Genomic DNA, 24,462 nt, shown 5'->3' on the forward strand with positions numbered 1-24,462 from the left:
TACAATGACTTTCTTCTACACATTTTGTTAAAAGTAACACCTGGTTTGAAAAGTTATTAAAGTAATTTTTTCCATGGTAAAATATATTTAAAAAAATAAACTCTTAATTTAATCATCTTCCATCAAACATATAAGCATGTTAAAGGGCGGGGCATAATTCAGGTATTTTCATTTATAAATGCAAGAGATTGACTGTGTCAATCTTTTGCACTTAAATGCTGGTGGTAGTAAGGCCCTTTCAGCTAAGTCTCCATCAAGCCCAACATCAGTGAGCTAAAGAAACAAACAAACACAAATTTTGCTTGCATATAACTTTTTCATAATCCTGAATTAAAAACAAAAAAATTCTCCCAGCTTAGAAAAGAACTCTTATTTAACTGCTGCCATTAAAAAGTATACCTCACCTCCATGTTAACTTTAATCAGTGATTCTGAATGCAAAGGATTTAAACACTCACTCGAATTGCTGTGGCATGCCATTAGACTCTTAATGTTCATAAATTGTGCTAATTCCCATTTAAATCAGGAAGCTATAGTTTAGACTTAGAGCTAATGGTTGTCTTAGTGTTAAAGGTCTATTTCCACCAGATTTTCTATACCCTCTTTTGCAAATGACTGACAGTGCTTATGATGTGATCCTGACAAACCGTTTGGGGTTATTACCAGAAGCTATATTCTGTGAGAAGTCTCTCCATGCTCATGCAGTGAGTTGCATTGCTGGGGGACCATGGCCCTCAGTACTCCACCGAGCTCACGATGGCCATGGGCTCGTCAAATGTGGCCAGCCTGATCTGCTTCGGGGTAGGCATGGAGAGCATTTCCCCGGCGTCAGTCGGGGAGTGGATCCCATTGTCCATCATGTTGGAAACCTCCTCCTCATGGTCCTCGTACAGCGTGTTGATGTGCAGCAGAGGGTGGGCTGGGTTGCAGCTCAGTGCAGGCGTCGGCTCTGCCTTGGCCTGGTTCAAAGCCATACTGGTGGCAGCAGCAGTTGTGGCTATATGGTTGTGGTTACACGTGACAAAAGCTGCAGCAGCAGGCACAGTTCTGCATGTCTCGGATGAGTACAGGATCTCTTTTGCAGGATGAGGGGTGTCTAAAAGAGAACAAAACAGACAGATGAAGGACAAGTAGTCTTTCACCGTTCCAGTCCATCAGCAAGGAGTGTCCTGAACCAATAAAAGTCACTGGCAGTCTTGCCAGTGATTTCAGTGGGATCCAAAGAGGATCCCAAACTGAATTTTCTTGGGACTCTTTGAGAAATCTAAACAGGACTGTTTCAAAACAACAGGGCTGTAAGCTCAGGGAAACAGGACAAACAAGAAATGGGGTTTGTAAATCTTGCCCCTTTTTATGCATGCTCATGCTTCCTTATGTTAATGGTATTTTTGTAAAATGAAGGAAAAAACCAAGTGAAAAGTATATTTATTCCCCTCTATAGTTTGGCCAGTGTTTGTTAAACAGTATGATTTAATGTTTTGACAAATGTAATGACTATTGAAATCCACAGGATGGAATACAAAAGGCACTGATATTTTCAATGGGAAAAACTAGTGGTTACACATTGTAAGCCACTTGTCTTTAGAAAGAACTCAGCAATTCATCATAAACTGAAGTCTCTTTCCAGAAATTGTAAGTCTCCCTTACCTGATGGACTGCAATGTAGGTCTAAGTCAAAAACAAAGTTGAAAATTTTTAATGTGAATGGGGAGTCACAGAGCCCCAAAACTCCAGTAATTATTTTTTGCCCTTAAAATATTCAAGCACTAATTTAGATGAAGGTAATTGAACCAGAAAACCCCAGTAGTTTTGAGGAGTTGAAATCAGAGCAGGTGACTGGATAAGGAATGCTGTAGAACAGTTCACATGCACATTGGGGAGTTGGAGGGCTCTAAGGAGCATAGGGATTTGGAAGTGACAGAAACTTTTATACCTCAAATCACTTCTTTGCTGGGCAGTGGGGTGACGGTAGAGGTCAGTCTGTCGAAGCCCAGAGGGAGGTCTTAGCTTGTAATGAGATGAGAGCCATTGCTTTAAGTACGTACAGATTTTTCTGTAACTTCAACTGCATAGTGCTTCTTTCTTATGTCAGTAGCTTACAAAAATAAACAAGAAGATATCTGTCTATCAGTTTATCTACTGATCTATCACTTTTCTTAATGTTCAAATGGCTTTCCTCATCACCCTAGGACCTAGCAATTAATTATTGATTTATTTGAAACACTCCTTTTGAGTTAAGAAAGGGACAGGCTTTACAAGACATACAAGGAATCGAGGCACAGAAAGAGCATCTCCTGTGAGGCCACACGGGAAGAGAATGGCAGAAATCCTGAATCCCTGACCAGCACCCACACTTCAGAACATCCATCCTCTGGTCCATGTAAAACGCAGGGCAATTTAAAGTGTGCATGAAGAACAATGTCAACAAGCTGAGTTTTGATTTTCTAGGTGACAAACATATGCCAATCCCTAAGAGTTGATAGTCTAAGACATCTTTTTTTCCACAGGCAGCTTTAACTGCCATTAGTAGTTTCCCACACACTCCTAAGGGGCTATTACTGCTCAGGGTACTGGTCATCTACCATGGCAGTTTCCATATGACTTGAAAATAAGGCAGGTTTGAAACGTGCCAGGTGCTGGTGGAGCAGGAAGGGTATCATGGAAGCCAAATGCACCTCATTTCCTTGGCAAGGCATGACCACATTTGTAGTTGTGAAAATGTGCTTACATTTGAAACATTACCCATACAGCCTGCAGCCTGTTTTGTACAGCTCTACCTGTAATAATCCTTACCTTCCACAGAGAGAGAGAACCTCTTAAAAAGAGAGAAAGAGAGAGAAAGAGAATTAAAGAGAGAGAACCTCTGTTTCTGAGACCTGCAAGCCTTGAGATTACTAGCTATCCCCAAATCTAGCAAGGTAGGTCAAACAGTTCCAATAAACTCTGAGTTCCTTAAGATTGCTATGTAAATTATGACCTGAGGAGGTGGTATGGGCATTATGGCATACTGTACCTTTGAGAGAGGAGGTAACATGCACTACAACATTCTCTTCCTGGTTTAAAAATCCACCCTCTTGGCTTTTTGATGTAGGCATCGAGGGGATGGCTTGAACCTCTGGCTTGGGTTTTTTGCTACTAAGTATATATGGATGAACATCCAAGGAAAAGTGCCGTGTGTGCTTTTTTTCACTGCTTGTGCTTGGGATGGCGTTTGGCTCACTCTTATGAGCAGAGGATTGCTGTGAGGTTTTTGCAGCAGACTCCAACAAAGGAGCTATAAGGCTGTCTGTCGCTGTTTTTCTCCGCACAGGCTTCGGTTTATCAGGCTTATGGTTCTCAACCTTCATAATGGCTAACTGCTCCTTGAATGGCTGGGGAAGGGGATTGGTAGTCGGGATCCATTTCATCTTCTTCCTTGGTCTCTTAATGATGAGCTGTTCATTAGCATCAATGTCTGCTGGATCAACACTCGGGTCTATGGTCTGAATCCCTGAATCACGCATGGTTGGAGTGGCGTCGTGATTGGACTGGGCCAATGCTGCGAGCAGCTGGCGTACCACGTTGTCGTACATCAGATCGCTTTCATTTGTAATGAAATCCAGACGGTTCAGTGATTTTATGTGGTCCCTATTTTCATTGCAAAACATGGCCAAAATATTGATATCGCAAAACTGGGACTTCTGCCACTGTTTCTTGGTCTTTATTCCAACTTTGTTCAGTTTATCAAATATGAAGTTAGACTTGCGAAATATGAAGAGGTGAATCAAGTTGATGAGGATTATCAAGTTCATGAAGCAGAGGAGAACGATATCTACACCAGCAATAATCCGCTGGAGCTGGACAGATGGCAGTTTACAGTTCACTCTGATGTGCAATTTGGAGCTGCTGGTTTTGTCTGGAGGCTCACCTAGTGCACATGTAAATTCATTTTGCTTCTGTGTAGCATAGTAGGTGGATAAGTATGTGATTGGTATGATGCTTAAAAAGATGATGAGCAGATGTCTTGCCAGATAAAGCTTAGCTAAAAAGTTACTTCGTCCTCTTCTTTCCAGATATTTCTCAAACAAGTTCTGCTCAGGGCTTTTTTCCTTCTCTGCATTCTCAATGATTTCTCTTTTCTCTCTCTCAGTTATCCCTGGCCCTTTGGACTGAATCTGTTTCTCTATTTTTGGTGCTCGCCCTTCAGCTGCACGGTGGTAGCAGTTATCGATTTCCTGCAGCAAAAAATTAAGCTCTGAAGTCAGTCGAGTGGAGGCCAGAAATTCCCAGCCCAGAGCTGGAATGTACATTATCCCAGCAAAAGCCAGCAGTGCATAAGGTAGGAACTTATGCTCAAACAAGGAGGGCCAGTGGCTGGCATCAACTCCTGGCAAGGCATCTTTTAATTCTGTCCAACAATATCCTCTGGCATACAAGGCTTGATCGCGGGTGAAGTTGTGTGGTGTGTAACAGTATATTGGCTCCTCTATAACAGAGAGAAAAGTCACTGCTGTGCATTTAACCTACAAAAGGAGCTCTGGAAAATAAACATTTCAAATTATATCAATTTTATTCTATTGTATCTTTACATGACCATTAAGCTCTCCACATCTATTAGCCAGCTCAGGCTGCACACATCCTCACAAACCCTACGGCAACACTATTTACCTGTAAGTTTTAGAATGAGCCTGAGTTAGAAATGTCAGCAAGAAATACGTATTTTGGTTTAATGACCTCTCTGAAACAACATCCCAAGCAACTGTGATGTGAACTCTGTAATGCTAAGAAACCTAATATTCACTACAAATCCAGTAGCTGAGGATGTTCCATGCAAATGCTGAAAATTAGATGAAATTTAAGGTTCATCCTAGCTAAACATTCTTCTAAATAGAAAAAAAAGTTAGCTGTAGCTTAAGGCAATATTTTAAATTATTATTAACAAAGTCAACTCATTTGACATGGTAGAAAAAAATGAAACTCGAGACATACAAGGATTTAGTCAATTGTATCCCTATCAGCTAATATTCTTGAATAAAAGTGTGACTGACCAGGACAGAATCTGGTGTGTTAACTATTTATCATTATGAAAATTTAATTCTATATTTGAAATTATAACTGCATTTTTTACACAATGTGTAATTAAATGCAGCTCGCCATCAGGCAGCATCACGGAAGAAACGAATATTGTGGATCAAGAAAGAAATCAGACAAAGTAACAGGAGAAAAAGTATAGCAAGGATTATTAAATTCATAGTGATGTAATTTTTCTCTCAGGAAATGTTTCAGTCATATTCTGCTGGAGGATGGAAGGGTTTGTCAAAGGAAATTACATCACATATTTAACTATTTTAACACTTCTTCTAAACATTTGTATTTTACCATCATCATCAGGATGTTGAGATAAAGGTTATGACCCAGTAGATAAATTATGTTCTTACATGATCAATTTTTTTTCTAGCAATACATGAAAGAAAGAGAGAAAAAACTCATGAAAGCTAAAGCAGCGCTGATTTCCCAAAGAACAATGACCATTATGAAGACATCATATTCAAAGAGGAAGACCATGTTTTCATGTTTTGACAGGTAGAACAAAGAGAATATATTTTACAGTGTTCTGGAACACCTTTAAAAAACTTCCCAGAATGAGACCCATAGGAGGAGGCATACTCCCTTGACTTGAGAATTGCTCAAGAACACCAAGCCTGGTTCTGAATGTAGTCTACAGTTCAGATCACGAACAGCTCCCTGGAAAAGCGTGGTGGTGTCACTGTTCTCTTTGTAATAAAAATGAAAACAAACAACATCATATTGATAACAACAAATAGAATACTAAAAATTAATAGACAAGCAACTCCCCCTAATGTTTCTGGCTTAACAAATGACTCCTAACTTGACCGGTTACTTTTCACATGTGAGCAAATCAAGTTAGTTCTTTGGTGTGGAGGTATAAACCTCTTCTGTGACCTAGAGAGAATTAATACTACCAACTTAAACAGAGCTGACAGAATAAATGCTGCTACTCAAGACAGCATGTAAAGTGAGTATGCTCTGCAAATCCTTTAATATCACTTTTGAAGATTATTTTAAAGTGCTCTAACTTCAGTCTCAGAGGATAGCTTAATGCACTTCCCTTTAGACTATGTTTGTGTACTTACAGACGTGTAACAAGAAAAATGCTCATTGACTCCCTTGGTTTTGTAATTACGACGCCTCCTAACCCTACCCATGAAGGGATGCATACAAAACATTTAATCTGCTACTATCAAAGACTTATTGTAGAACTCCTCAGGAGACCAAACAGATTCCTGTGTAAAAACATTCCCATGGGGTAAAAAAAAAAAGCAAAGCAGAAAGCATTCTCCTAAATGTTTCTTCTAAGCAGAATTTTTTTGAATTGGGTATCCTTAAGCCCAGTAGAACTTTCCAATATGAAACAAAGTTTCCTGTGGCATACATGAGTTCATTTCTCCTAGATCTCATCACAAATACTTGGGAAAACAACAGCAAGTATTCCTACAAATCAGCCATAAGGATTATTTTTGGATTCCTGCATCAATTACTACTACCAAATAAACTGATTAGTTCTCTTCACTGACACCCAAAAGCTAGGGTGACTTTTGCCAAAATTGTATAGATAGACAACAACAATCCAATGCATTTTTCTTTTATAAATTAAAAAAAAAGAAACAAATGAAAATGTCTTAACATTTTACATTTACATTGGACAGATCACTGAAAGACTAGCTGCACTCCATCCATTGCCACTGCTTTGGTGAAAAAGTCTTAAGAGCTTTACAACTCCACTTAAGACTGACCAGCTGCACTACAGGCTACAAAATGAGGCTATCCCAAACTGTAGGAAAAGCAAATGTCACTTTAGAGGAACTTGTTCTCTTTTCCTCTGTTAAATATGTTTTTATCTAACCCAGTTGTCTGTGAGGTTGTAAAAGATCTCTGATTTATTTGGCCAGCTGAGCATGGTGTCCCACTCTTACTCAGTGTTTTGTACCTTGTTGCTACTAGCATAGTATTTTCTTTGTATATTTGCAAAATTGGCAGGATTTTCATTGTATGACATCTAAATCCCAAGACCCTTCACAAAAAAACAAATCCTCTGTGGAGCCAGTGGAACTTCTGGCTGATAACTGATAGAAGTGACAGCAGTGGGGTTCCAAAACAATTTTATTCAGACAGTATTCTCTAATATAGAATCATTGAGTCACAGATTGGTTTGGGCTGGAAGGAATCTTAAACATCATCTAGTCCCAGCTCCCTTGCCATGGGTAGGGACACCTTCCACTAAACCAGGCTACTCAAAACCCCATCCAGCCTTGCCTTGAACACTTCCAGGGATGGGGCTACCACAACCTCTCTTGGCATTATCTTTGAGCTATATTTACTGTCAGAGAATGCCATAAATTTTGGTAAAGTGATTCCACAGGGATATTTAGCTTAACCCTCTCATCACGGGATTCGACTCACAAAGGATTGCATCAAACTTAGAAGCTCATTCTTCTAGAAAATGGTCCACACAACAGAGAAAGGAATTCCCTTCTGAAGTAATTCAAAGCGAAAGACTCATTTAGCTGTTGCCTGGACAAAGAACCTGTCTCTCTTCATTGCCAAGAGGCTGCCAAGCAGGATCCACACCAGGTTTTGAGTTAGCTTTTGTGAATGTCTCTTCTTAGACAATGGCAGCATTTAACCTGGCATTTAACAAACACCCTGAAGGTCTTTGATTCAGGTATAGTAGGGTATGGGACTGCTTCTTCTCTACTGCAGTCTGTGTCCATCATTAATGAATGAAAAAGAAAAGCACCATATCAATAACTAATCCTGTTATGAAAGTTGGCAATGATGTATAGCTGGATCTTAACATGCAGATCTGATGAGGACGGCAGAGGAACAAGTTGTTCCCACACATATATCTCACTTAGCTGTGAGACCCCTGCTTAATGCAGTTTCAAGAAGACACAGCAGATTTATTTTTTTGGTTTTAAAATGTTCTCCTGATAATTAAGTAGCATTATAAAAGGTTGCAATGGTGTTAAAATCATAGTTCTGATATTGGATCATGCAATATAAAAAATGTATTTGCTTTTAACTTTATATTCACAAATAGTTTCTACTGATACTCTTCTTTCACCCTGAAAATTCTTAAGCAGTTTATGAAGGCCCTTTTTCATATTCATTCCAGCCACCATGAAACACAACTTTTTCCTGAGACACCACAGTTTAATTGTGTATGGAAATGAAGTAAAGTGTTGCAAAGAAAAAAAATTTAAAGCTTAGGAAGCATTATTATGGCTGAGTGGATTGGTCATCCTCTCATGTTGTCTAGTCTAAAGCCCATAAAAATAATTTCTCTGTTCCTTGAAAGATATATTCCTAATAATTACTACATTTAAAAAAAGTCTTTGATGGTAATACATGATGTTTTTTAATACTAACTTAAGCCTAAACATGCATGCTAAGAAGATGAGTTTCCATTTTCAATGTCAGATGTTTTCAACAATTGTACACAAATACATTTTATCCTGCTCACTATGCACATAAGTAGCTTCTAGAAATCTGCAGAACTATCCTCTAGGATAAGGTATGAGAGAGATTTCACTGCATTTTTCAGACATGCAATCAAGATGAAATAAACAACACAGAATTACTTAGTTGTGTAATATAACTGATTGTGTTATGCTGCTTTAAAAATTAAAATCCCTTGGCAGCTAAGTTTTTTCACATGCTCCATTCTGCAACATCCCACCCCATCCCATAATTTTCAGTATTACTTAAATGGAGAGAAGTGACTTGTGGGAGGGTCGTGTGGTAAAGAAGTCATACCTCTGGGGAATGAAAGTGCATGGCTGCAGAAGACAGTCAGGGTAGGGAGAGGGAGAAAGGAAGGGTCTGTGCTCAAAAAAACTCATTAGAAAGACTCTAAACAGACAGTGTGGAAAGGAGCGAAGTCAAAAGTACTGAAGCTAGGAGCTGTCAAGTCTGCTGCTTTTAGAAAAGGCTTGGAGAAATGCTTGTAGGCTTCCTGCAGGCACACACTTCCCCTCCTACTGTTCCCAGTCCAAGGTCAGCCACCTCCTTTAAGTGGTTCCCCAACCTCTGTATACTTTAATATACATTCAACTGTTCTCTTTGAGAGGTCCTAAATTAAACACCATCTTTCAGGCTGCAAGTGCTAGGCATGAAAATATGTTAGAAAAATAAATCTACTAAATTTCAAACTGGAGTTATAATACTCCAGGTTCTGGATTCCTCAGGAAAGAGGCTGGAATGATGAGGTTTGGGGTTGTAACCCTTGTAAAACTTCCCTGAAATTTTACAGAAATGAATCTCAGATGTGGAAATGGAGTTACCAGTGGAAAAATCTGATGACTGCTGTTCCTAGACCATTTCCTGAAATTATACCTCAATGCAGAATCATAGAAATGCTGTGTCCCACATCCCACTCGAAGCAGGGTCAGGACTGATTTCAGACCAGTTTGATTAGGGCTTTGTCAGCCTGAAAACCTCCACAGTCAGAGGCTACTCAACCTGTCTGTGCGTCCTGCTCAGGCAGGGACAATGCTTGATTGTCCTCAAAGTGAATTTTCATTTTTAGGTCATGTCCAGCAAGGCTGATCCATGCAGCAGCATTTTTTTTAATTTTTTAAAAATGGCCAATTGCATTAAGAACCATCCAGTAAAATACAGCTAGAAGGCTATCACAGACATACATGTAGCTAGAGCTGAGGCCTCAGTGTTGCATCTCAATTGAAGGAAAAGATGCCAGAAGCACAGTTCACCAAGGAAGCCCCATCTGTGTGGGCATACATGTGTGCATTTGCCCATCCTAACAAGAAACACTTAGTGAGAAATGTGGCCTGGTTTATGGCACACTAAAATGACACTGTCAAGAAGATATGGTGAAACTGTAGATATATGCATCACTCTCCACTGTCTATTCAAAGTTTTTACGAGTCTTCCTGGGAAAGTGAGTGAATTGCATCTAACACACCCACCACTTGAAAACAAAGATAACACTGACAATCTCTTAGCATGCTGTAAAAAGTCAGATCTGCTCCTGAAAAGACTTAAGCAACTACATTGGCCATTTCCCTTAAGTCAATGTGATTACTCAAAGTGCATAAAATCTGGCACATGCATCTCTCTTTGAAGAACTGATGCTGTAGTTATATAAAGCTCCAAACTTATTATTCTGAGTGAAAGCTATTTACGTAAATGTGGACAATACATTTAGAGTGCTTTGGTAGGCATTACAAAAAAAAGTAAATATTAATAATAAACAGTATACGCTCCTACGTAACAGGGAAAATGATTTTTCATACCTACTGCTTTCCCAGTGTAATAAAGTATGTTTGCCAAAATATAAACCATGATATCAAATTGTACATGCCTCCTGTGACCTCCAGCTTCTAGAATTTACTCTAGAAAAAGAAATCACACCTCATTAATCTTCCCACTGAAATGCATTAGTCAGCATTCCAGTGCAATAATTGAGTAGAATGGAAGAAACAGTACAATTTTCCAACAGCAGTCAGAAAAAATGAAAAAGTTTTGAGAAAACATAATACAAAAATGCAAAAAAAATATGAAAATTCTTGTGCTTGCTACACCAAGGCAAAGGCAAGTATGCCTCTTGTGGGAAGATTTCTTCAAGGATCAAGTAAACATTCAGTGTGATTGCCACTCCCCCACAGAGGGCACAGGCAGCAGAACTGGTGACCAGGTGCTGCTGAACAGGCTGGATCTCCCAGCCTCTGGAAAAGTGCCTAAGTACTCTTGCTGGAGACTCAAGCTAAGTATCAGGTAAGTATATGGATAACTACACTTACTGAGTTAAATATACTACAGACTCACCCTAGCCTAGTGCTTCCTAGCAACTCTGCCCCCTTGAAGAGAGCTGCTGAATCATCCTCATACCTGTGCCCAACCTGCCTGTGAGGATAAGTTGGCAATCCAGCCAGGATCTCTGAAGCACTCCTTGCGCAGTCCTCTCCACTTGTCTCCAAGGAGAAATTCTACATTTAGGTAGAATCTCTGAACCTCCCTGCCCGTTGCTTCCCAGTACACACATTTCTAACAGACAAAATAAATTAGAAACTCCCTGAATTCAGCAATAAATGCCAGTATTTAACAAGGGTATTCCTTATCATACTGCTTTGTGGCACATACATGTAAGCACTCTGACACACATGCCTCATTCATCTTGGGTACTAAAAGGATTGCACAAGAAAGCAGGTAGCAAACTGTTTATTTTTAGAAACAGAAATAATTTATTTAGTACTTTTTCAGCAATTTTTAAATGGAAAAGAAGAAATGTCTTGGATCCTCTTCTCTCTGGAAAAAAATAATAAAGAACATTTATGTTACTGAGGTTGAAAATGTAGTCTAAGAAAGTAAAGTATTATCTAAACAGTATACATATCTTCCATCCCAGTCACACAGTCCACAAGGAACATGTAACTCTGTTTTGAATGATTTTAACAAAATGCTAGCTAATACCCAAATTAACTGTCAGCAAAAGGAAAAACTCACTTAATCTAACTAGTTTATTTCAACTACTTTATTTTAAAGGATATTTAAAGGTTAGAAATTAGTACAACATAAGGATGGATCTCTGAAATTAATTTTGTGTGTCATACAGTCCTATTTAACTCACTGAGTTTACTCATATGAATGAGAAAACATCCATCAAACTAAGCCTTAACTTAGCAAGCTAATTATTAAGAATTGCTAGTTTTACTGAAATAAAAAGACAATACCTTTACCTTTCTTAGGGAATATTCTTTCCAATCTGAATACAGGTTCCATGCCCATGAAGTCTTCCTAAGGTACAAATTTCTCCATGATCAGGAAGGTAAGGTAAGTCTTTTTTGCCCAATCTCTGAAACCACTTGTCCTGTTTAAGAAAAAAATCTTGAAAAGAAAGTCCCTAAAAAAATACGATAGGAAACCACTGCTGCTCTTAGGTTTTATTGGCCTATACTCTGTAAGGATTAGTTATAATGAGTGAGATGTAGATAAGCAATTTCAAAGATTGATAGGTAATGGGTCACCCACAAGGGTAGCTGCAATGCAAAGGTAGCAGCAGGTCTCTCTGTATTTCCAAATTGGCTCTTTCTGCCTTGCAGGACTGCTGCTTGAACTGCATGTATTTTGGATCTGTAGAATCAAGGAATTAACAATGCACTTTCCTAGTGTATATATAAATTTACAGAACCATATTTCCTGTATGTAACAGACACTGGCTCTTCTAAAAGTAGCTGGTGTGCTCACCTTTACTGGCAGTCTGAGGTTAAGATTTTGTACACCTGCCCAGGTTAGTCAGGAGAAAAATACACCTACTCCTGCTTGTCTGCTATGTTGGAAATAGAAACTGTTATGAGGAAGGTGCAGAAATACTTAAATGGAATCCCTTAGGCTGCTCCTATAGAGGAATGTGCCCTCAATAATGAGCTGACATCTACCATGTGGCCATGCAACACGGTGGTAAAGTCACTGAAAAAAGAGCTTATTTATAGTGACTGGACCACTGATGCCAAGACTTGAGGGAGGGTTAGATCTGAATTTAAAGGAATGTATTAATCTAAATCTAATTAATGAAATTCAGCCATGCAGTCAGTCCTACAAAAGAGCTCTGAATAACATTTACTTCTAAATTTAGTGCTTACATGAGGAGGTGAGTGGAATTTCAGTGATGTACAGATCTTCTGCACAGGAGAAGTAGTAAGGTGTGAAAATAATATTTTAATGTTTTGCAGAGGTCAAAAATTGCCCGCTAGAGATGGAACCCCAAAGCAACTACATGCACTCAGACAGTATGCTAATGTGCACTGCAGTAATACCTGAAGTAAACTGCAAGAATAAATGGTGAAATGAAATGAATAATGAAAATCCAGTGAAACTGATGATACATGAAAAATGCTGCTTCTTAAACCAAGGGTCAAGTACAAAATACAACCACAGGAAGCAACAGGAAACAGCAGGTTCATTCTACTGCATTATTATTATTTAATGACTAGAAATTAAAAAATGGCTTGTATTAAGTACCTCTTGGCATAAACACAGCATCCAGAAAAGTTCATATTGGAAAAGAACAAAAGGACCAACAGTTAGCTCATTTAGCAATAACATTATTTTAATAACATAGTATTTAGAGGGCAGAGATGGCTGGTCTACTGCTTTTGGAAAACTGGTTCCTCCATGTGTAGAGAAGTTGGGTTTTGTGAAGTATCAGAACTGTTTTGATTCATCACAGAAGAGAGAGAAGAATCTGCTCCCCGAGGCTCCCAAGGGCTCTGCCAGTTCCAGTGTGGAGGTCTCCTGACCTCCTGAAGAGAACACGGATCTCACAGAAGATAAGGTACCTCAACCTCAAAACGTGAAATAATTCATCATAAAACTAAAATGCTCCAGAAATAGTCACTGAGCTCTGAGCTGCAAAAACCACACCACACATCCCAGCACCTGGCTGCAGCACTACTCCATGAACTTTGAGTCTGAGACAGGCTTGGTGCCACTGAAGAAAAAGCAAACAAATCCCCAAAGCTTGCTATCATAGTGAACAGCTGCACCTCCCCATTCAAATGCAAGAGTATAATACATGCCTGGGACAAAATCCCCTGTGATGTAAATATGTGCCCTGATTTCAATGTTTTTCTTAGAATAAATCCTGTATCATGTGGGAAAAAAACAAATCTACAAGAATTACGCCAATTATGGTGAAATTATTCTGCTTTTGTAATTAAATATATACATGTACTCAGGGTGTCCACTGCAGCTATTTTAAATACTGAGAGAACCCAAGGAACCCAGTGATGATGCAGACTCTTCCTGAAGACTTTTATAGCTGTAAGAAACCACATAGGCTAAAATTTCCTCTACATCATGGATGCATCATTTCTATCTAGTTTAGAGACAACAAAGAGCCTCAAATACTTCAAGGTAGCTTTGAAAAACAGTCTCGACCTTACTCTTCTTTTATTCATAAGGTTTCCTCTTCATAAAGGTGAATAAATTAAGTAGCTCTTAAACAACAATATTTTTTTACCATCTGTTCAAATCTATTGGTTATCTGAAAGCATGCAGTAAGCTAAAATTCATCCATATTTTGGACCTCTTCCCACATATGACACTTGAAAAAACGGAGGGGTTAATAATGCAAACAGGTCATTAAAGACATAAAAAATGATGATGTATGTGTGTTGATGAAGTCTGAGAAATGGAATTTATGACAGAAAAAAAATCTGCAGTCACTAGGAACTGCAGTGGAGTAATGCATGGCTCATACATTTCCTCAAGAATACCTTTCTATTTACCATTCATCTGTGTAACTGCAAATCTTTAAATGATCAAAACTCACAGAGTCCCAGCCAGTGTATCTTGTGCACACCTTGAGTTTGTATCTGTGTAAACAGCCCTTATCCTTTGGGAAAAACTCCATCAGCAATGTGAACAGCCAGGAGCCAAACTGCAGCCAGCCTGTGGGTGCTTGTATCACTTCAGTCCTTTTTAAAAATACGTGTTAAAAATCACTTAAGTGGGACTGTGACACTCCTTAAATTCTCTTTTTTCTGCTAATATCATCTCAGAAACAATTTCTGCACTGGTGTCATCAGTTTGTCATACACTAAACAATCTGGCTCTGTACTCTTAGCACTAAGAAACTCACTTGGGAAAATGCCATCTTCACTTTCTTTAGGTGCAGTTGGAGAGAAAAAAATGGAAAGTAAGATCAAAAGACATCTATTAGGTAAGTCACCTAAATAAGCATATGTAATTATCCTGATAGAATTTGAAACAGAAATACAAATTAGAAAAGTTGACCAGAAATACAAAATAAATTTCAATCTCACAATATAAAAATCTGATTTATACTATTTCAAACATACTGTAGGGTGAAAAATGAAAAAGACATTGAACTCATGCATATACTGTATTACACAGTAGTGTAAGCATTGGTTATGCAAATTATTACAAATCAGAAAATAAACCATAAAACCTTGAACTGACACTTCAGTCATTAAACACTGTTTCCTTCCATTGCTTTCCTATGAAAAATTTCTAGAAGGATGATAGGGGGCTGAACTATACAACTGCTAAGAGACATAGAAATATAGTATTTTTGAGCAACCTCTTTTGTATTTTGTGGGCACTGTTTTAAGAATCTAGTATGAAAGTCAATGCCAAAGCCTGGCTTTTGACTGAAGCATAAAAATCAACTGGATGAATGTTTTGATTTATTTTAATAAAATACCAGCATTTAACAGCTTGGGTGGGAAAAGCAAACACGACTGCAATATGGAAAGAATAATTCACAGTGAATAGAAAGCATGAGGTGCTGTAGAAGAGGGATATGACTTAGCAATACCTTGACAACATCGGTTTGGAAACCAAAATATTTCAATATTGTGAAGATAGCACAACAAAACCAGCAATGTAATCTCCTTTGCAACCCACTACTCTGGTCCCTTACAGAGAGAACTTCCCACAGATATTATTGATGGGGTTGCTCCTCAACCCAGCACAACACTGGGATATTTAAACCACTCACTAAAAACATTAGGGAATGCAAAAAACTATGCAGCACATCATGAAAGCCAAGTGTCTCTTAATCTACTGGATTGCAGCACAGTGTCCTGGAAGTTCAGCAAATGCCATGAGACACTCAATACAAAAGGCTGCCACCTGCTGCTGGTAGCACCAGTGCCACTCATGGAGGATACAGGATACAGCACTTGCTGACCTAGCAGCATCCTGCCTGTGACTGCAGCTTGTGTGTACTAATACCACAGCACAAACAGGGAGGGTGAAGGATAAAAACCACAAGGAACATCAAACAGACTCACTTCAGACTGGCAGTCTAATATGCCATGTTCTGTGCATTTTGGAAAGGAAGTGAAAATGGAAAGGCTGATGGACTAATCTTGTTTATCTGTATCTATACCACTCCAGACAACAACTTGACAAGAGATACTGAAACATAACTAAAAACCACTTCTGAAAACCAACCCAGGCCATAGCTGGACTAACACTATGTACCTTAAATCCTTACCTTCTAAAATGTAATTAAATTTGGTGTTCTACCATTTCTTTCACTAAATATTAACCTACGGCTGACTTAGGTTAACAAAGAAACACTTCCAATGAAAAGAATCCCCAAACCTTTATCATAGGAAAGGGAACAATCCAGCAGGCTTCGATGCAGCTAAAATGGAATGAAAAAAGTGACGACCTATACTAACAGACATAAAATTTGCTTTACCACCACACAGTACCTGGTATGGTGACCTATTCATACACTGGGACAGCCCAGTACTATCAAATCTGAACTCTCTGTTCATATTGGTGGTATTTTACTTCTAGTTTGCACAGGAATAACTAACTGCTAGGAAATAAAAAGCTAGGTATGAGAAATCAAACCTCCAGAGACTCAAATAGAAGCATGGACCTCTGCAAAGCACTGCATACACATCTGCATGATGCCTAAGACTATAAAGGGTATGATGGGGGTTATGTCATAGCTCTGACAGAATTTCAAACACATTTGCTCACATATTTTAAGAAAAAATTTAGTTTTTATCTTTAAGACAGCAATTTTCAAACAAAAGTAGAGCAAACCAAAGTTTCCTTGGGACCACCCACCGCATGCATTGTTACCTCAACAAGCACACTGCTATTGGAGAGGTTTCCTTTAGCCTATGCTGCCTTCTGAGAGCCCTGTAACTCCAGGAAACCAGGAAACTCATAGTTAAATAGAGATTCCATTCACTAATGTCTTGAGTTTTGTAACCAAAACAAATGTTTATTCTATTCCATCTGTTGAAACCCAGTTGAGGAGATTTTTCTTTATCTGTTGTAACTCCAGAAGGGAGGGGGTAACTGCCTTCTCTGATAACAAGCTACCTGTTAAAACTGTGTGGGGCATAATCTCTGTTTCTTATCTCTATTCACTCTTCCACTACCCCCATGGGAATACCTTCTGTTAATGGGCCATTAAAGCTCACCAATGGCATGACACATTTCATAATCCTATTGTGAGATGCTCTACCCAGGGAGCAGAAGCCAAACCATTTCCACCTAGAGCCACAAGTATCACCAGGCACTCTGGTGTTCCCACAGGACTCCCAAAGGAAGACCAGACCCACTTTGGCCCCCCTGGCTCCACAGGACCATCTCTGCTTCCAACAGGACCATATCTGCCACTCCAGGAGGGCTGACTTTGGACTGTTTCCAATGCCCTGACTAACAGGGAGTCAGGTTGTATTTCTGACTTTGTCAGGCTTTTCTAGGATTTCTTGTTTGCTTGTTTGCTTATTCTTTTGTACTACAACATTTGAGTTTTTTTAATATCCCCAGTAAAGAACTGCTATACCTATTCCCAAAATCTTTGTCTGTCAGCCTTTTAATTGCAAATTTATAATAATTTGGAAAGGGGGAAGGGGGGGTCTTACATTCCAAGGGAGACTCCAATCATCCCTGGCAGATACCTGTCTATCTAAAGCAAGACAATTAGGTGAGAGAAAAATGCCTCAAAAACTTCCTTTATTATCCTCAAGGTCATCAGACATTGGCCTCTAAGAGAGGATTTGCCAGTTTTATACAAAGTCCATTCATGGGTGAGTTTTAGAAAGCGAAATAATATTCATTCTTCTTTTGTGAGTGCTCATGTGGGCTTTCTTTGTGTTGGGTAGCTGAATATTTCTCCTAAATGACTTTATGATGATCTTACGCTCAGTATAAATATGCCTCATGGATTTATTTTGATTAACTTTCTAGGGGCGTCCTTTCTGGAATCACTGGTTTGCTTGAAAAACAAAGGAGAATTAGGAGACTCAGAAATGACACTGTAGGAGGTTAGCCACATGACTTTCTTTCCTCTGTGAAAAAAGTTTCTCCCCACTGGGAGTGGGGAGGAAAATTCACTCCCCACTGGGAATGGGGGCCAGTGCAAGAATCATATCTCACTTCAGCCATCAGAGTGAAGTCTTGTCCCCATTGAAGTCAATGGCCAAGTTCTTACTGTCTCCTTTGCAGCCTGAATGTAACGTTCAAGAGCACATCCTAGAAGGGTGTCTGCCCTTCGCCTTCCTCCTGAAGAGAGCTCAATTTCACCCCAAATGCACTGCCATCCATAATGAAGTGTGGAAACAAAACCTTATCTCCCAATATGTTTTAGCTACATTACAGATTCATTTATAGAGTAAAGGCACACCAAGGATGGCAGCCCCTCTTTTCACCTCGAGTCAGACTGTGAGGGCATTAAGCATTCAGGGCTGCACAATGTGGAGCATGGCCAGCAGGTCAAAAGCCCTCTACTCTGCTCTCATGAGACTCCACAAGCAGCACCACACCCAGTCTGGAACCCTCTGCACAGAAAAGATCTGCCTGAGACCAGAGGGGACCACGGAAATGATCAGAGGGATGGAGAACTTCTATGACCAGCTGAGAGAATTGGGGTTGTTCAGCCTGGAAAAGAGAAGATTCCAGGAAGACCTTACTGAGGCCTTTCAGTGCCTAAAGGAGGCTTTTGAGAATGGTGGGGACAGACTTTTTAGCAGGGCCTGTATCTCAGGACAATGGTTTCAAACTGGGTAAGGGCAGCTTTAAGTTAAACACAAGGAAGAGATTCTTTGCTGTGAGGGTGGTGAGGCACTGGAACAGATTGTCCAGAGAAGTTGTGGATGTCCCATCTCTTCAAGGAATTGTTTAAGGCCATTCTGGACAGAGCTTTGAGCAGCTTGATCTAATGGAAGGCATCTATGTCTGTGGCAGGGAGTTGGACTATATGATCTTTAAAGCACCTTCCAACCCAAACCGTCCTATGACTTTATGATACACGTAATAGAAGAAAAGCACAACATTAATTAAGGTATTTTGTAACACAGTAAGTTGAGATGAATTGTGATTTTTTTCACAATATTGGCATACTATCTGCCAAACAATTAAGTCTTTCCTCTTATGGTACTAAACCAGTAATTTGCCATTTAATTTCTCAAAAGAGATTTAAAGATCAAAACGCTCCAATTCAAGGGGAAACAAATCACTTACATGAAGAGCACATGCATTTACCTAAACAATGACTTCGCCCATGGCAACTAAAACATAATTAACTAAGTAACTTTATCTTCAGCCACAGGCAAAATAGGGTATACAATATATATACAAAATATATAGTATATATACAATATACTATAGACATAATGATTTTTAAGGTCGTCAATTAAAATCCTTTAAATAAACAACACATTCTTGCTTTGTCCTCTGTTGTAGCGCTGGACTTTACTTTCATACGTGCTTCTGAAAGCAGAAGTATGTATGAAAGTAAAGTTCAGCCCTTCACCAGAGCAGCCTCTGGCCCCAGAAGTCTTACAGCTGCTTGGGGACTCCCAGGCTTCCCACGATGATGGGGTGCCTTCTGCACACCCCCAGAGCAGGAGACCCACCCTGTCTGACCAGGCACTTCTCACTGCACTTGTTGGACAGACTGTACAGCTGGTCTTGACTGCACTTTCAGCTACACTTTGCACACACATGAACTCAAATGTCAATCAGTGAGATAAGAGGCTCTTATCTCCTCTGCCCACTGATCATGAGGGTTCTTCTAATTCTCAGCAAAAAAGTTTTGTGAGAAACCACTGCTTTTAGACAATTCCATTTTTATGTCTTGAATGCACACACCACTGCTGCAAAAGCCTTACCAATACTGATTAAGTAAGATGGTATAGACCCCAGAAAAGGGGGTTATTTTCAGTTTAGTGGCATGATGGTATCTCCACGCGGCTTGCACTGGATATCATTAACAGAATGAGAAATAATGGCAAGTATCAGATAAGCACACAAGGGCCCAAAGCAAAGTGTGGGAAGCTACTGTGATATTCACAACCAAAGGACAGTAGCTACCTCATTGAATTTCACCAGCAAAGTTTGTACTTGCATAGCTACTATTTAAATTGCACAGACGGAACAATATCCAAAGGTTACCATTATTACCAGGGTCAGAATCTCTGGACAAGCATGACTTAGTAAAGAAGTCTAAGTAAATACTGTTTTGTTAAAAGAGCAACATCTGATTAAGATCACATTAAAATTAATGTAAGTTTTGTTCTTGAAACCTGTAGAAGCAGAATAGAATTCACTAACCTGGAACTCTTCGACTCAAGCCTAAAAAAGTATCTGTTTAGTTTTATTAGATTCTCAGAGTTTTTCTATTACATTATCTTGCATAATTTTTTCCTTTTCTCATATTATTTTTCTAACTGCAGACCAACTGAAAAAACATGACATCATATGAGAGAAGAGCATTATCCCACGTTTTCTCAGAGACATAAGAGCGTTACGTTATAAGTTTTGTCCTGGCAGGACACAATAGGCTCTGCTCTATCTTACTGGGTCAAATCAGCATACACAGTCCTTAAGTAGACATAAGCAACATTGCTGTTAGTCCTTCTGAAATACAAATCTAGAATGCAACTGTGAGCCTAGATACTCGTCCTCCACAGCACAAAATAAACTGAACAGCAGAAATATAGGCAGATGCAAGCAAATTCAGTATTTGCCCTCTTTCTTCCCTAAGTGTGTGGACTACACTTTAGCCTTGCAGAGGGACGTGCACTGTATAAATCTGAGTCTTGGACTTGATACTCCTCCACGATCTGCAGCCTCAGATGATTTCTTCATACGGAGCAAGCTACTGCTGTCTGACCAAGCAGTGAGGCATCAAAGGGCTTCTGCTAGCAATCCTGCACTATGTCAAGGAACACACATGAAGGGGGCATGACCTTGCCTGCATCCAAGGCTGTCTTTAGGCCTACTGAGGTTCAAATCTGTACATCTCAAACAGTATGAAAGCATATATGTAAGCATACACTCTTGTGAGCTGCTGTAGGATTGCCTTTTTATTAGCTTAGTTCTCTACAGAGGAAGTGATCACAAAACTTTTGCATTCCACAGAGGATCCTCAAAGGTGACCTTGAAACCTGAATTTCAGTTGCTCTGAAGAGCCAGTTTTCATGTACCCAGTAAACATCGTTACTCCAAGATACCTCCAGAAGACCATCCAAAAGATGAGGTTCTTATTAACTGTGACTGAAGATCCTGAGCTATATAACTATTTTTTTAAAAAGTGAGGGGGACTGAAAAAGTTTTAACTTTAATTAAGAAAAATCTCCAGACTCCATTTGCTAGCAGTTATACTTCCAGGTGATTTAACTTTACCTTATAATGAAAATAAGTATTAAGGATTGGAAGTCAATCCCAAAGCAGCATGCAAAGCAAGAGCCTGATTCTGGTATGTTTAAACTGGTTAAATACAGCCAATTCTCACCAACCTCACAAGGTACAGACTGCCAGGTCAGTCCTGTGTATTAAAGGCTAATCATTTCCCATGGATTGTCAGTGTGGAGCTTCGAGGGACATTAAAAGCAGTCATGCACTGGCAGCTACACTCATCAAGCCCACAATCCACACAGCAGAACAATGTTTACACATGTGCTAGTGGCCCAAAAGGTGTCGTAACAGTTTACTGGATCAGTAATTTTTAAGGCTCACCAAAACTTGACCTTCTGAGACTGGTGGTGATGGGCACTCCAACCAGGCTTTTTAAACTGTTACCAGTTAATGCAAGATGTTGGCGCTCAGCAGAAACAGGTACCAGTGATTTCCACTGTCACATTATGGCAAAGCACACTGCCTGGGCTCCATATATAGTATCAGTATCCATGAGAGCATCAGCCTCTCCCTGGTAGGCCAGTTACATTCATGCTGTAGATGCCTGAAGTAACATCAAAACAATGCTTGACATCAGCCAGAGTTCAGCACAGGACCTGTCCAGGATCCACCTCAAGCATTAATCTGCTCTGTCACCCACATCAGCTCTCACCTGCTGCTGGCAATGGACACCTCCCCATGCTCCTGCTGCCTGCAGATCAGTGACCGGGGCTGCTCGCAAAGGGGGGTGGCTGGGGACCCCTCCCCACCACTCGGGTGCCAGCCAAAGCAAGAGGCAGCGGCTGTCCCCGTTAGGGGCCGGCCAGGACGGCGACACCACTGTCCTGCCCTGCCCAGGCAACATCACTGCCCTGCCCTGCCCTGCCCTGCCCAGGCAACACCACTGCCCTGCCCTGCCCTGCCCAGGCAACACCGCTGCCCTGCCCGCCGCGACGAGGGGCAGTGGCCCCCTCCTGAGCACCAGTGGCTCCTAGACAGTGGCCGCTGTCCCCACCCGCCAAGGCGAGGGCTGGCCGACATCTCCCAGCACCAGTGGTCTCGTTTAGCAGCCACCGGGACACGACCCTGCCCGTCCTGCCGCCCTTACCGGCAAAGTTCTTGGTGAAGACGAGGGTGACGAGGAGGATGGGGATGAGGACGGTCCCGATGGTGACCACGCGGTCGAAGGGCAGCTCCAGCTTCAGCTGGAGGAGCAGAGCCGCCAGCGCGCCCGCCTTGTCATCCTGCTGCCCCGGCAGGATGAGCTCCTTCAGCTTCTCGCCCGCCAGCAGCGCCGTGGCCATGTCGGGGTGGTTATCGATGATGTGTTGCATAAGCGGCGGCGGCGGGCGGCCTCACGCCGCCGGGCTTCCCCGGGGACGGGCGGCGCCGGCCCGGCCTGCGGGGACAACACCGACAGCGGTGACGGCGGGGCCGCGGCCGGGCTGTGCTGCCGCAGCGGCACCGAGCGCTCCCCCGGCCCCGCCAGCCCCGCCAGCCCCGGGCAGCGCCGTGCGGAGGGTCGGGCGGCACGGCACGGCACGGCACGGCACGGCACGGCACGGCACGGCACGGCACGGCAGCCCCCGCTCCCCGGTGCGGAGCCGTGTCCCGAGAGGCGGGCGGCGACACGCGGTGCCCGGTGACAGCTGTGCCATTGAGCGCTGTCTCTGCCCGCAGCCCGTGCTGTACAGCAGCGGCCGCGCAGCCAGGCAGAGCGGAGCCGCCTCCCCAAGGGCTGCAGACAGGGAAGGGGCATTTACCTGGCAGCTTCGGCTCCCTCGGCTCCCGGGGGATGCTGAACAAAACCGATGGCCGGTACAGAAGAGCGGAAGCCGAAAATAAACTTACACTGGACCTTCCTGCCGAAAAAAGGTCCCCGCACCACCACAAGTAATGAAATCGCTCCGGCTGGGAGCGGGCGGTGGATGATGTGCTGATGCTCGTTACGGCAGCGGGCGGCAGCGCTCGCAGGGAAATGCCCGCCCGCACCGAGCGGCGACAGCGTGCGGAGCAGTTCAAGAGAGGGCTGGCAGCGGTGGGGAGGAGGCGAGAGCAGCCCGGAACGAACTGCGGGAAGGCAGAGTTCCTTTAAGGCATGGCAGGAGCAGAGGAGCCCGCGGGGCCGGGCGCGGCCGCGGCAGCCGGAGCGGCACAGCCCGTGAGGGGCCCCCGCGCAACACGGCCCGGCCCCGCGCGAGCCCCGCGCCGCGCCCGCGCCGCGCATGCGCCGAGTGGAGCGGGGAACGCGGCGGGCCGAGCCGGTCAGGGAGCGGTGCGGGGGGCGGTGTGGGGGGCGGTCAGGGAGCGGTGCGGGGGGCGGTCGGGGAGAGGTGTGGGGGGCGGTGTGGGGGGAGGTCAGGGAGAGGTGCGGGGGGCGGTGCGGGGGGCGGCCGGGGAGAGGTGCGGGGGGCGGTCGGGGAGGGGTGCGGGGGGCGGTGCGGGGGGAGGTCAGGGAGAGGTGCGGGGGCCGGCCCGGGAGAGGTGCGGGGGGCGGGCCGGGGGGACTCGGCTGGGCCCGCAGGACGGGCCGCGGGATCCCTCCCTCCCCTTCCCGCAGCCTCACAGGGCAGGTCAGGCCTGGGTATGCGGGAGCTCCCGCGGCTTAGGGATAAAGCGGGTAGTTATGAGGGAAAGGGAAGACCTCACCCAAGAGGGCCCTGAAGGTCTTGGATCTGTGGGCACGTCAGGATTCAAATATTGCTAATAGAAGGCCCTTCCAGATGCTGTCTTTTTAAAGCACCTGTGGGGTCGGTCACACTTGGTAAGACAGCCTAAGAGCAGAGCACTTGCCAAACATGGAGAGGCCAGCTTTGACCCACCCTCTGATGTTGTCCATCTCTGTGTCTTCACAAAGGTGGCCAGACCTTGCTGTCCTCTGGAACAGGCTGGGAACGGAGCACTCATTAATGCTCTGGGAAAAAGCTGGACCACACAGCATCGAAGGAGGCCATATGTGCTGCATCATAGCCTGCAGCAATGGTGTTCACAAAAAAAGCTCCAGGTCACAGATCCTGCTGCTTAACTTGTTTATGGATTTTATATTTAGCAGAATTTAGATAAAAACCAGCGATAAATATTGCTGATCTCTCTCTCAAAGATTTGCAGTTGTCATCTGCAACTCACATGAGTAAGGAAGAGATTTTAGTCTGCTTTGAAATTCTCATTTCCCTGGTCACTGTGGACAATGTGATGGCTGTGTTTATTATTCAAGTTTAAATGTTGGTTGCAAGCTTTAAATAATACTTCTTGGCAGGAGTCCTTC

At 42.3% G+C, this 24,462-nt stretch overlaps 1 protein-coding gene across 1 annotated transcript; it reads right to left on the minus strand.

Annotated features, from left to right (window-relative positions):
- Nucleotides 1–733: 733 nt before the first annotated feature.
- PANX2 (pannexin 2) lies at nucleotides 734–22,531 on the minus strand (the record flags this gene model as incomplete). The annotated part of the gene is made up of 3 exons (XM_083860095.1): nucleotides 734–1,095; nucleotides 3,013–4,464; nucleotides 22,306–22,531. 3 exons carry the CDS (start codon nucleotides 22,529–22,531, stop codon nucleotides 734–736), a joined length of 2,040 nt encoding a protein of 679 aa, XP_083716221.1.
- Nucleotides 22,532–24,462: the final 1,931 nt, after the last annotated feature.

Source organism: Zosterops lateralis (assembly GCF_965231275.1).
Source record: "Zosterops lateralis genome assembly, chromosome: 4".
Lineage (NCBI taxonomy): Eukaryota > Metazoa > Chordata > Aves > Passeriformes > Zosteropidae > Zosterops > Zosterops lateralis.